At 35.1% G+C, this 14,830-nt stretch overlaps 1 protein-coding gene across 2 annotated transcripts in view; it reads left to right on the top strand.

Moving 5' to 3' along the window:
* Positions 1-12,696, top strand: part of LOC149804607 (spastin-like) — a 106,349-nt gene extending 93,653 nt beyond the window's left edge. For both annotated transcript variants that reach the window (XM_089942375.1, XM_089942368.1), the window contains 2 exons: positions 2,434-2,474; positions 3,239-12,696. In XM_089942375.1, the coding sequence (XP_089798501.1) occupies positions 2,434-2,474; positions 3,239-3,361 (164 nt within the window). In that variant the 3' untranslated portion in view covers positions 3,362-12,696. The remainder of the gene's footprint in view (positions 1-2,433; positions 2,475-3,238) is intronic.
* The last annotated feature ends 2,134 nt before the right edge of the window (positions 12,697-14,830 follow it).

Raw genomic sequence — 14,830 nt, 5'->3', positions numbered from 1 at the left:
GACGAGGTACAAAGTTTTGACCACTGGTATAGAGGAAGGGATCCATGCAGTGACTTCCCTTTCTGTTGCCAAACAATCCCAATGGGGGAATGGAGCTTGAGTTTTCAGGTCAAGTCTGGTGGAAGGGGTTGGGTTGATACCCTTTCAGTTTCATTGTTCCAGTTCAACCCCTATAGAGTTAAGGAATTCCCACCACCTGCTGGAATGTTGGCAAGGATTTCTTTTCCAACCATGCCACCATGATGTTTTACTACGTCTCCATGGATTGTGAGTTTGTGCATGCTCTATATCTTCCTTGCATCTTTTGGCCTCATTATTGAGAAAAGTAGATGATCACCACTCACTGCCAGCAGCATAGAGAACAAATCACCATTTCCTTTCTCCAGGCAGAGAGGACCATCAGGCTTATCATGTCTTCTGTGAGTGGAGATGGGTTGAGAAACCCTCAGTCTGGAAGCTCATTTCTCCAAGGAGGGAGATAGACAAAATATTCTTGCCCCAAGAATGAAGTTAGGATGATAAACTGTCATTTTTGTAGGTACAGAAGAGTTCCTGAAGAACTCATCATACTTGTCCTTTCATCTGTTGAGTTGTCTTCCTTGTGATAAAGGAGGAAGAGTTTTGGATCTGGATAAAGTGGTAAACGAGGTTTACCACTAACTTCCCATTTAGCTGTGTCCCACACCTTTGACACCAGGCAATGGAATGGGTGGTCATCTCACTCTTCTGTTCTTTGGCCCAGGTCTCAGCCAGTAGTAATGCAGCCTTGGAGACATCAAAAGATTTTCTGGATCACGGCAAAAGCCTTTTGTGGGCCACCCCTTTTGATGCAGATATGCTACTTTGGAGAGCTGTTCCCATTAGTGGCCTCTGTAAATTTGAGGTATCAGCAAGACCAGTCCCTAGCTGCAGTACTGGGCCCTGCTATATGAGGAAGAAAGTCCCCATCCTGAAAGGTCCATGGCTCTTCTTTTAAAGCATTTTAGGTGGGGAAACAATCAGACTCACAATTAGTTCCAGTTTAAAAGCTCTTTCCACCTGTCATCCTCATGATGAGGTGCCCTCAATGACCAGTGGATAAAATCTACAGGCCCCCCTCTCTATTACCGTAAGGAGGGAGGCAGTCATCCTTGTGTAGTCACAGTCTCTCCTGCAAAGTCCTCCTCCTCCTTCTTATCCAGGTAGGTACAGGCTTAGCATTTCTGTATAGGCTTGGCCAGACCTCTTGGATGAAGCATGGATTTTGTTTTCCCTAAGTAAAGGAGAGTTATGGGTTTTGCTTCAGGGACCTACCACATTTTGTTCCACAAATCCCAGTTGGTATCTGTGGGAAGAACTGGACACCCTTTTAAGGGGAAGATGAAGAACAGAAGTCCTTGATTTTATTCACAGATTTTCTTAGTTTAATACAGAAGGAGAAAGTTTTAAATCATTGTCAACCTATGAAGAAATTTCTTCTAAAAGAGCAGTTTAAGATTGAGACAACCATTACAGTCAGAAATGCCATCAGGCCAAACAACTCAGTGGGTGTGGGTTGCTATAGATTTTCATGATGCTTATCTTCACATTCCCATGTTTTCATCTCGTGGGAAATTTCTGTGCTCAAGCCTGAGACAAATGGTCTTTATTATGGGTTGTTTTTTTTCCGTTTGTCCTGGCACCACTTCCAGAACCTTTTCCAGGGTGATGGGTGTAATAGCATCTTATTTAAAGTCCTTCTGGGTTTCCGTCCTCCAGTATTTCAATGACTCCATCCACAATGTCCTCAGACAAGCTCATTCTGAGGGATCACTGTCTCTGTTGGGAGATGATGACTTGACTAGGGTCTAATCCCTATTTAGGAGAAGGCAGATCTTGTCCCTTCACAAACTTTAACTTATGTGGGGATGAATTTTTGTCATATGTCAAGGAACAGTCTGTGATCCTTCAAACAGAATTTGCAAATACTGAAAAGACGACTTTTCTTGTTTTAGTAGAGCTGGATTTGGAAGGTTGCAGGCTTATGTCCCTTAATGCTTGCAAAATTAGGTATTCTCAGAGAAACAATTTACTTGAAAATATTGCTTTTTGTAAAAGATAAATAAAAATGTGTATTTAGGCAATTCACTAAAGTATGACTACTACTCTGAAGGAGTAGTGATAAAAAGTCGCCTTCTTTAAAAAAAATTATACTTGTGAATTGTGAAAGAGTCACTGGGCAGATATCTTTAACTGAATTGTTTTATGCAGCCATCACCATTATAAAAACAAACATTGCACTAGTTAACATTCTGTTTAGCAAAAATATGTAATTCAGTCATGTCAACATTGTTTGATTAGTTTTATATCTTATTATATTATTAGTAATTTTCTCATATTTCTAGTGCTTGTTTTCAGAGGGTTTGAATTTTTTCAGAGCAAGCTTGATGTCTCTTTGTGTTTTTTTCTCTACAGATTTGTCAATATCGCAGGTGAAACATATGGAAGCCGACAAGGTATAGTTTGAAAACTGGGTTATATCTTTGTGATAGAAATATGATTCAATCTTCAAAACATATTTTGTTGAATGAACTTACATAAAGAAAAGTATCATATAAATGTTGTATAAGTTGAATCCATTTGTCAGTTCCACAGGCCATAATCTGCAGTTACCTAATGTGATGGCAGATCTTGGTCTATGCAGTTTGTTTAAATTACCATGACAACAGTTAATATAAACCTTGATCTGCTGGTATATTATATGAAGGTAGAACTTGGTCTGTGTTGTTTGCACTTGGTCTCAACTTACCATATATACTCGCTTACAAGATGAGTCCAACTGCAAACTGCACAGACCCAGATCTACTATTGCATAATGTGCAGACAGATCTGGGTCTGTGCATTTTTTTATTAGTAATCAATATAACAAATAATATAGACCCTGATCTGCAGGTGCATTATGCTATGGCAGACCAGGATGTATGTTGTTATAGACTTGTCCTATAAAGGACTATATACATATGGTAACCAATTTGATTATGTTAACAAAGAGAGATAAAATATGATCTTGGCTTCTTTGAGGATTAAGAAGAGGATATGAAATTTAAATTGACTTGCAAATGAAAGGATTCTAAAATGTATTTAATGTAAATTTGTCAGAAGTGTATTTTTTATCTTCGCCTTCAGTATAATTAAAACTTGAAGTGTTTGTGTATTATTTGAATAGTCAACTTCTTTTATTATTTGATCGACATAAATATTTTTTCTTTATTTTGTGTAGGTAAGGGAAATAACATTGACCGATTTCCTGAATTCACTGCGCAAGATTCGACCAAGCGTGCCTCAGGAAACCCTAGCTAAGTACTTGGCCTGGAATTCTCACTATGGAGATATGACTGTTTGAAATTACAACAAAAAAGGGCAATGCTTACAGATAAATATGGATCATTGGATTGAATATTTTATTGTATTTAATCATGGCAGTGTGCAAAGTTCTCTATATTCAAAGTTATTAATGTGAAATTATTATTTTTGATATATTTGATGTTCTGAATCTTCTTCAGATTTTATGTTTGTACTAATATTTACAGCTAATTAGTAATAATTCAAATGTCTTTTGCCATACTTGTACTTTATTGAAATATTTTGCCTTTTTTATTATGAAACTCTAGCCAAAATATTGGTAATTTTATGCTACAAAATATAATTTGATATATATTTAGTGTTAATTAATGGATGATGAATATAAATGAATGAAGGAAATTTATATCTTTTGGTCACCAGAGATAAATCTGCAATAACAGACACAACCATTGTGTCCAAATGTAAATGTTGATTGGGAGCAACTACAATATAAACAAACAAAATGCATGGTTGTGATGTCATTATGGAGAACTTCATTGATACTGCAGGAGTATTAGGTGAAAGTTTATATTTAAATATGTTTTATGATTCAGTAGAAATTGAAACAAGCTGTTTTACTCAGAATTAGAATCTTGCCATCTTTTGTTTGCCGTAGTACTTATATAAAGATAAAAGTTTGATCTCAGTTCACCTGTATATTTGTTTATGTATATGCTCTGGTTACATGTATAACAGATGTAAATTCCATTGCAGTTAGGTTTCTGTAGTCTACTTTCAGAGCTTTGCCAAATATCATAGAGAAATAGATACAAGCCAACAATTTTGTTACCATTCTTTGATAGCGTATTCTTTTGTCAGAAGATGGAAATATTGTTGCAAACACAATAGCATACATTTTCCCCAGGGTTTTACTTTCATCATAAAGTTATTTGTGTTATTTGTACATAGTCATTCAGAAATTGCCATTTGCTCAGTGTTTTTTAAAAAAAACACCCGGTTTTTTTTTAGTCTTGCCTAGAAATAAATGCTCCGTTATAATAGAATCTTGAGTATGAGTTCATTGCAAGAGACAGGACATAACTGTCACAGCATCTGCCTGTCCAGTTTTATTTCTGATGCCAAACATGTTTATTAAAATTCTCTTAAGGGCAATATTTCTGGTATACATGTGTGGATCATCACCAGACTTCACCCACAGATGCATGAAGGGAAAAGAAGATTCCATAATATTGAAAGCCAAGGCGGTCTGAGATCAGGATTACAGACCAGCAGCCTTAAGTGAAATGAAAATATGGATGCGGAAGGAAAAAAATCAGGATTTAGAGAAAAACAACTTAAGGATCTGTGTTTGCATTCATATATTTACAAAAAAAATTCCCAGGAATTGACATCTCCACTGTCTCATGGTATTAATGTAGAAATGTGCACTACAGTCATACAGTCAAAACTACCAAATTTTGGTTATTTTTTACTCACTTTTGCTAAAAATAAGATAAAATCAAGAGCTAGACAGAATTTTATTTTGGTTCATAATAAATGAAAAAGGTATTAGTGTTATGCAGTTTTCACTGCCAAGATTGAACCTCATGCAAATGATGTGTGAGGAAGTGAAATTTTATGAAAACTGGAGCATAACCATTAGATTCTGAACTAGATTTACTAGTGTAGATGGAACATCTTTGCAGTTAACAGATCAAGGGTCCAAGTTTAATGTCACACAATGAACTGATCAGCTTTTTGGGGTAGATTGGTACAAGCTTTATAAAGAGACTATACTTTATTCTTGCATACATATGTTGTTAACAGATTTGGCACACATATTTAGCAGGAGATGGGTTGACTTAAACAAAAAGGGGTTTAAAAGGTCACAAATCAAGTTCACAGACTTTATAAAAAGTGAGATAAGTAATGTTTATATATTGATTCACGTGATATACCTTTATTTTTAAAAGATAGGAATTCAGGTCATTAAGGCAATAAAATTTACTGCATTTCATATTAATTGGAATTAGAAAAGAGGTCAAAGAACAGAACTTTCCTGTCGCAGTGACAGAAGATCCAAACTTAACTGACAAACTAATGTATGGATTAACATGGGTAATATTATATATTAGTGGCAATGCTTGAAAAGTCCTGATGCATGATTAGATTAATAACAGACTTAAATCCCTATTTAATGAAATATTGGTCAGGAGCATTACATTTTGACACATTCCTTTGCTTATTGATAATTTATAGTTAGGAGCATTACATTTTGACACACATTCCTTTGCTAATTGATAATTTACAGTCAGGAGCATTACATTTTGACACACATTCCTTTATTAATTGATAATTTACAGTCAGGAGCATTACATTTTGACACATTCTTTTGCTTATTGATAATTTATAGTTAGGAGCATTACATTTTGACACACATTCCTTTCTAATTGATAATTTACAGTTAGGAGCATTTAATTTGGACACATTTCTTTGCTCTACAACAATACAAAAATAAAAAAATAAACCAGAACAAAAAAATAAGCTACAGCAATAAAATCGTCCACAGTTAATTTCAATCCCATGAATGGTCACTCCAAATACTGTAACTCCATATGCTATAGCACCATTCCCATGAAAGAAATTTACATGAGTGAACACCTGGCATTTTATAAAGTATATACCGCTGTTAATTACCATCATTAAATTAAAAGAAGGAATGAAAATACATACCATGCACAGGGATGGTCCTGGCTTTTAAAAAGCTGTCGCCAAAAAAATCGCCAACCTCAATATTTTGTCGCCAATTTTCAAAAAGTGTCGCCAGAACAAGTAGTGTACATTTTTCCAAGTGTTAATTCAGTCTATTAATGTAACAGGCAATGAAAATTACAAAAGATGGGTTAGTTAATTCTTTAATTACAACAAGCATTAACAAAATCTTACAAAGTGTTACATGAAGATCCGTCGCAATTTTAGGGCTGCCCACTTGTTGAATGCAGTTTCAAAGTCTAATTTTTCACATCTGTACATGCTGATTCTCATGAAATTCTTGAGAGATGAGATGCAGAGTTTATTTCTGATGTCAGTTTTTGTGAGGTTCATCTTACTGAATCCACGTTCACAGTCCACAGCACTGACAGGTGACACCAATAGTCTATCAGCAGTCCCCCCCCCCTTATGGCTAGCTTCACAAAGCTTGTAGTGAATTGCTTCCTAAATCCCAAGAATGATCACTGAATGCTGTATAAATTTTCTCGACAAACAAAATAGGATCTCCATTCCCACGAATGAAACTTACACGAGTCAACACCTGGCAATATTGGACCGTATATATAAGCATAAATTCACACCCAATTTAGAGATTCTTTCACTCTTGTATTTTGAGAAATAAATAATTATTATTAATTATGCAAAACTGGTTGTTGTTTTTTTTTTGTGCTATTTCTCGTTTCGGAGTTTAAGTGTCAGCAGCCGTAACACGGATTGATGGCAAAAGGAAAAGATCAATGAGTAAAATGCTGCACTGGCGACAGACATAATTGTGATTGAGATTTTTCCATTTCCTTTGTATTTATACACAGTAGTCGGTACTTCAAAGGTTATCAGTTTTCTATGAAGGTTCAGCAAAACTATTGTACTGGTATATGTAAAAAAAACCAAAAAAACAACAACAACAGAAGATTTAGACATTCAATTAATTGTATCTGTTCTATTCGCGTCTTCAGAAGTCGGTCAGTTGTAGGTATAGTTCGGTAGCATGATTGACTGTATCACAGCATACAGTACTCAGCCCAGATGTCAGCATAAGCAGATTATGATGTAACAATGCACTGTAAAGATGGGGTTGTCAATACGAACAAAGGATTGTTTGTGTAACAGATTGATTCCAATGCATTGCTTGGTCAAGTTTGTGGCTTCCTTTCGTTCTCCCTTTTAATTTATCCAGTCCAAATCTATGATTGTATGTACAAATTAAATAACCAAAAAGTCTGTCGCCAAAAAAATCGCCAGATGGGATATTTTTGTCGCCAATAAGGAAAAAAAATCGCAATTTGCGACATTGGCGAAGCCCAGGACGATCCCTGCATGCAGCAAATGTGTCCTCGAAAAACTAATTCAGAATACATGTTTTATAGTAAACAATATGTTTTATGAGTTGACAATAAGGGAATAAGGTCGGTTATACAAGGGGAAAATACCATGAGACTGCCTATTTAGGTACTTTAGTTCAGCAAAATTGGGAATCCTTTATTTGCCAATCAATTGCTGGTGCTTGTATAACACACTTTAGTGTGGAACATGGTTTCTTTGAATTACGACGGATGGCCAGTCGTTTTCACAAAATAGCTGCATCGATAAGGATTGACTTTTAATTAGTCGTGTTGGCTTTCTTGCTTGTTTATTTAAGACTAATCTTTAGCTATTGTGCAGTTTGACCAGAATGTGAAAATAGGGCACGTCCTGGGGGAAAATTGGGTGTGTCACAGGGAGAAACAGTGCAACTTTTTGCAATTTTCACGCATATTGGACCAGGAAGATCAATTAATATTTAGCGAAAACAAGGCTTTAAAAATGCCATAGGTATACCTTACACCTCGGTTTACAAAATACAGTAATAGTGCTTAATATTATGGAATAAAAGGCAATTACACATCAATGTACTGTTTAGTTGCCTGTTAGAATTCCCTCTTAACACAAGCCAGTTTCAGGGTTTTAATGATTAACTGGCCTGTACTGCTGTTGCAAAACGAAAGACAAATTCGCCGAAGATCAACATAGGAGACGCCAAAACATCAAGCTTTACATTGTGTGGAAAGTTATGTTTGTTCAGCCAAAATACAAAACTAAAATTTATTGATTTTGATCTTAGTTGATCTATTTGAAAATTTTAGCCTTTATTATTACCAGTCTTCGTGAACATGTAAATTATGCTGGTTATATGCCTTATACAATTAAACCTGTGTAAATTTTTTTAAATATTACCTCCATTTGTAGGATCACTTATATCATTGAAAATGAGTAACTCATGAGCGTGTGATTCAACGTAAATAAAAAAGCTTGTTAAGGACTAGCTGAAATGTTATCTGGAAGAATGCAGTTTGGTTGAAACGATGAATAAAGGAAAATCTTCATCTAATATTTTTGGGAATAAATAAGGATTTAAGTGATGCTATTTAGGCTTTGCACTGTGTAAGTACTGTACATTATAGTTCAGCATGGACTCCTGGTAAACTCAACCAGCCCACAAATTATGAAGTCTGTATTTACCTTTATTTAATTTCATGTTGGAGAGTCTGAAAATATGCACATGCAAAATAATTTAAAAAATCAATCATAGTACTTTATAACAGTTTAAATTATTTTTTTTTACATGCCTGTTTGTCAGGACATGGACAAAATTATTGTTGCGTGTCCATAATGTAAAGCCAATACATTAGTCAACAAAAGACTTAAAAATTGTCATGTTTAAACATTGGCCTGTGGATAATCCAACCCCCTTCTTCCAGGCCTTTATATTTTTCTAAATTGTTCAGCTTATACACGAGTATGTATGGTAATAACTCCATTTATATACATAAATATTGTCATATAATACTCATTTTGCACTCAAATTGATAAAATAATTGCATGTATAAAAATAAAGATATTGAAACTCTTCATTGTTTTCTTAATAATCCTTATGCCCTTGTTAGGGGCTCTCAACAAGATAATAAAGCACCTTTTTCTCAGTATTTATTTCTAATATAGTTCTGACTTGAATCATTGAGAGACTTTTTCTGTCCAAATTATGTCAGAAAAACACCACTACTTTTAATTTGTTTCTGCGCACCAAATATTCCATATACACTATGGCAGATGCAAGTAAAAGTCATATGTACGTCTTGTAAAGTTTGAATAATATAATTTGGATCTCCTGGAAACTAGTGACACTAGAGAATCAAATTACTGTATGACAACCTTGTTTGCATTGAGACTTTGGGGAGATTTCCTGGAGACTAGTGACAGTAGAAAATTAAATTACATCATGACAGCATAGATGAATGAGACATTATTGGGATCTTCCGGAGACTATCTCACTTGAAAATTAATGTATTGTATGACAGCCTTGTTGCATTGAGACTTTAAGCTGAGCTGAACCCCCTACAGTTCTTCACTGGCAGCAGCAGTATGTAGAATAAGTAGAGACATCATTACTACAAATAGAGTATCTTGTTGCTCCACATAGCTTACAGTGGTTCTGCTTGTACTGTTGGAAAGTCAGGTACTATTAATGTAGGTGTACTGGCATTGCATATGTAGAAAGTTTACAGCAGGAGTCAAGTAGTTGGATCCTATTTGGCTGAGCAACATTATATAACTGATACATCATACACAATTATACATAATTAAAAATACTCTTCCTTTTTTGATGGTGGATTAATGCAAGCAGATTGTTTTGGAGGACTGTTTTTGCTAATCTTGATAGACAAGTAAGCAAGTTTAAGACCTGGTTATCCATTAGGCAAGATTTTATTGCCTTATAAGGGATTAAACACTGTATACTCAGAAACATTGATATACGATCTGTGTGGAATGGATGGGCAGCTCAGTAGACTGACCAGGCACATTCTGTTGGGACGGACAGCAATTTCAGGCATCCTGTTGGGACGGACAGCAATTTCAGGCATCCTGTTGGGACGGACAGCAATTTCAGGCATCCTGTTGCTTGTTTTTAAATATAATATCTTACAGTAGCTGAATATAATGTTGGCTAATATCAGATGCCCAATTGGAATAAAATTGTTTTATGAATCATTCAGTGGAATGAATATTGGAAAACATACTTCTATTTATTTTATTGTTTTTAGTCAGGGGTCCACAGTTTACCGTATATACTCACCTATAAGTCAAGTCCAGCTGCAAGCTGCACAGGCCCAGATGTGCCAGTGCTTTATGCACCAGAAGATCTGGGTCTGTGCAGTTGGATAGGATTAATCAGTAGAACAAACGAAATAGACCCTTATCTGCAGTCTTTTTATGCTATGGAAGATTAGTAACTTTGTTTTTTGCAGTTTGACTTGTCATATAAATGAGTACAGATGGTAACTGCATACAGTGGCAGACAACAAAAATGAAGGCAAACCATTTGACTTTACAGCTTACCATACATGCAAAAATCATAATGTCTATATAAAAAAATGTACCTAATATTTCTGGTTGAAACCAATGCATGATCGGTTCTGATAAACCAATCATGTCTTTAAATTTCAACCAATCCCAATACAAGTGCCTAGAGTTTCATTTTATATAATTTGTATTATGATTTTTTTCATAAATATGGAGAGAGAAAAATTATGTTCTTTTGACTATGATGTTTTTATTTGTACATATCATTTGATCTGATCTCCTTTTTGCTTAAACCAAAAGAATGAAAGGAAAAAAGAGCTTATCCATTTGTTCTTTTTCATACTTGTATATGTATTGTGGTTTTTAAGATGAAAATAATAGTTTGTAATAATTCATGTCGGTACAGAATTACTGCATTTCAGTTGTACATAGTAGCCATATTTTCGGGGAATTGCCACTTGTTGCATTTAACATTTGAAATATTATTGTAAGACAGTTTTAAGACAGAGAAAAAAACAGCTATGATGTGGTGTCATTGATTTTAGCATGTATACTGTCTTTTTTGCAGAAGTAAAAACCCCTTCAATTTTAGGCACAGGGTTTGCCAAAGCAAAGTATATTTCATGGTCTTGTGATAGTAGTGTCATTGACATTTTATGCTGAGTATTCAACAGCATGTTCATTGCATGGGATCATCATGGATCTGAAATGAACATGTTGCATGTTACAGTCTGGTTCTTGAATTTTAAAACCTATTAATTTTCTTGCTTGCAGTCCTCTGTAAATTTGTCACTATTAACTGCAGCATTTTAACATTGGAATTTCTTTTATGTAATATAATGGAGTTGTAATATTTAAATAAACATTTGTTTTCAATTGTACTGTCATAATTTATTGGTGTTACTATGCAAATTGAAGAGAGAAATACACCTTGATCATTAATTGTTACTGTTTCATTTTTGTCTCCCAGACTGTAGGTGCATAAAGATATTGTGATTGCAACGCCCATTTGACCATCTATCAGTCTATACACAAGGTGTTATGTTTCTGAATGAGGTGTTTGTGCAGTATATTTTTAGTTTACTTTGGTCAGATTTCTCAAACCGCACATGGCTTCTTAGAAGTTTAACAATTTTGGTATTGCTTGGTCCAAGATCAAGGGCACTGGAGCTGAAAATGGGATTTTCCCTTTTGCATGATAAGGCAAGTTTCCTGTTTCAAATTTCATTGGCTGACCACATAAGGATAGGGGCAGCTCCCTGTTGATTCTGAGGACAAGTGGTCGGCTACTATCACATATCCTTGTGCATGGGACTTTACTCCACTTGCATCATCAGCACGAAATAACCTACTTGTGCTGCTGTGCCCTAAGTCACCAAACTTTAGCAAGCCAAAGCAAGCTTTACCAAACCGCATCAAACTTTACCAAACCAAACAATTGAATGGCTATGGCCTTGTGAGGGTGAGTCAGGGCATCTTTTGTTGGCTATTTTGTATATCAAATAGACAGTAGAAAATGTCAATGTTCTTGGTCTTGGTCATCTTCATAGGGTAAGATTGACCCCTTTGTATGTAAAATACCATGTATTTTCACTTATAAGTCAAGTATTAGAGAATCAACAAAGACCTTGATCTGCCATAGTCTAAGGCACCTGCAGATCAGGAATAGTTCTATAGATTACTCCTAACAAACTGCACAGACCCAGATCTGTGTGGACATTATGCGATGGCATATCTGAGTCTATATAGTTTGCAGTTGGACTTGACTTATAAACAAGTACATACAGTAGAAAACAATAAACTTGGTTGGGAAAAGCACGTTTCATTTACACTTGAAACATTTTCCTTCCTACTTTTTCTAGTCATGCCTTGTGATAAAATCAGAATACCACAGAACAGATTAATGTTCTATACAAACTAGTAATACATTTTCCTTATGTGGTAGGATTTTTCTTTTAAATACATGTACCTATACTGAAAATTGTAATATATTATCACTGAATTTTGCAATTTATCAACAGCATAAAACATGTATGCATAAGAATGATGATCTAGTTATGTACTGTTGTTACATTTTGACACATTCAGATATCTCACATCAGTAAAAACAAAAATATGTGAAAATGTTGTGATTCTTATATTAAGTAGTCAGTGATATGATCCAATTTACATGCCAGCATTCCCAAAAGTTGTTGATATAATTGTGTTATTTTAAATAGATATGGTTGTCATTTGAAGTATTAGAATGCTGTAATGAAAGTTTGTATTAAAGCTCATGTAAACGTTTTGTTTCTTATGAAATTTACAGTAAAACATGTATGTCATCTTGAACACCTGTTACTAATGCCCAATCCACGCATGTGATCTTTGATGATTTCCACAAGGATGATAGGCCATAGATTTACACTTGGGCTATTTTTAATCATATTAGTACAGACCACAGTACTTAGTCTTATTGGGTGGTAACCCAGACTAGGATTCTGGTGTTAGCCTTGTGACCTGTCAAGTGCTAAGAAACCACTGGGGTAGGAAATTTCAAATTAATAAAGTTGATCTCAGTGACCCACTCAGAACAGCATGGTGACCCAGTTTTGGGTTGTGACCCATGTGTTCCAAACCACTGGCATAGGGCATACACCAGCTGCATAAACATACTAAATACAATAAATGAATAGAATCTGTTACACCATGGGGGGGAGGGGGTCAGATGAGTTCCAACACTTGCTCTGTTCTGGCTTATTTAGGATGACTGATCATAAATTGAGTCTTGACAATCTTTATTGATCTTAAAACTGTAAATTTTCATTAAAGAAAATGAAATTTTGAATAAATATATATAAAGTTAATTATGGCAGTAGATAATTTGATGACTTTTGCACAGACACTTCAGGACTAGATCAACACATGATTTGGATTGAATTGTTTCCCTTTACCATCTTTTTAGTACTCTGTGCTGTGTTAAAGTGAAATCTAAAGCATCTAATGCATCCTAAGTAAATATATTGTACTGAATCCTCAAGTACTGACCCTTAGAAGGCATTTGCACTGAAAAACACATCTGAAAGATGGTTTGAAATTTTTGCCTAATTGCTCATTTTAAAGACAAGGTGACAAACCACTGCTTCTTCATACCAATCGCTTTTGTCATCGATGATAATTTTTAATTTTTTAAAATATCTACAAAATGCAGACAAATAAACCATGCAACTGTAAATCAGATTCTGAATCGGTCCACTGAAAAACAATGAAAGTCCCAGATTTGGACACAAAGCTTGAGCCAGTATGTATTTATAGAGAAAGGTGTGTGGTGTGTATGTGATTTGGATTTTTAATGTAGCTTTAACAAACAAAAATGCTGCTGGGTATTGGTAACTTTTATCTTCTCTGAGTTTTCCCTGAAACATATTACAGACAAGTCAGCCATGTAAATCCGCTTTTCCCTGTAACACAATACAGACAAGTCAGCCATGTAAATCCGCTTTTCCCTGTAACACAATACAGACAAGTCAGCCATGTAAATCCGCTTTTCCCTGTAACACAATACAGACAAGTCAGCCATGTAAATCAGCTTTTCCCTGTAACACAATACAGACAAGTCAGCTGTGTAAATCAGCTTTTCCCTGTAACACAATACATACAAGTCAGCCATGTAAATCAGCTATTCCCTGTAACACAATACAGACAAGTCAGCCATGTAAATCCGCTTTTCCCTGTAACACAATACAGACAAGTCAGCCATGTAAATCCGCTTTTCCCTGTAACACAATACAGACAAGTCAGCCATGTAAATCAGCTTCTCTTCTCTCAGTCCATAATAGTTAAAAATGATGTACAGCAGTGATGAGTAGTTTTGAACTACTCCCTCTTTCCAACACAAAAGTGGAGGTCTTGAGAATGTTCAAGATTAGTGGTGATTTGATTCAATCCAGAGTGATGATTTGATTCAATCCAGAGTGGTGATTTGATTAATCCAGAGTGGTGATTTGATTCAATCCAGAGTGGTGATTTTATTCAATCCAGAGTGATTTTTTGATTAATCAGTAACAACAATACACCATTATCATTTTGTGAAAGATAACCAGGGTAAAAAACAAAAATCACTGGTTATATTGCAATGTGAATAATTATGAACATCTTTATTTTCTGTGGATCTGTTCCCTTATTTCAGTGGATTTACAGACCAAAATCAGACTTCAGCCTAACATAAGATGGCAGTATTTAACCTTGGACAATTTTTTTAAAGATCTTATTTTTATTGACCAATCAAATTAACTGGTTTGGGTTGTATGTCCTTTTTGACCACTGCTTTCATGTCTCTGAGAAGTGATACTCGTAGTTCACTCAAACATTCATCATACCTACACATTCATAACTATAGTGGATTTATAGGAGCTGTGTTATGGGGGTAAATGGTTCCAAA

This window comes from Sinohyriopsis cumingii, chromosome 2 (genome assembly GCF_028554795.1).
Source record: "Sinohyriopsis cumingii isolate HCF-2022 chromosome 2, ASM2855479v2, whole genome shotgun sequence".
Lineage (NCBI taxonomy): Eukaryota > Metazoa > Mollusca > Bivalvia > Unionida > Unionidae > Sinohyriopsis > Sinohyriopsis cumingii.
The sequence above is the reverse complement of the archived record's forward strand: the minus strand, read 5'-3'. Positions and strand labels throughout refer to the sequence as shown.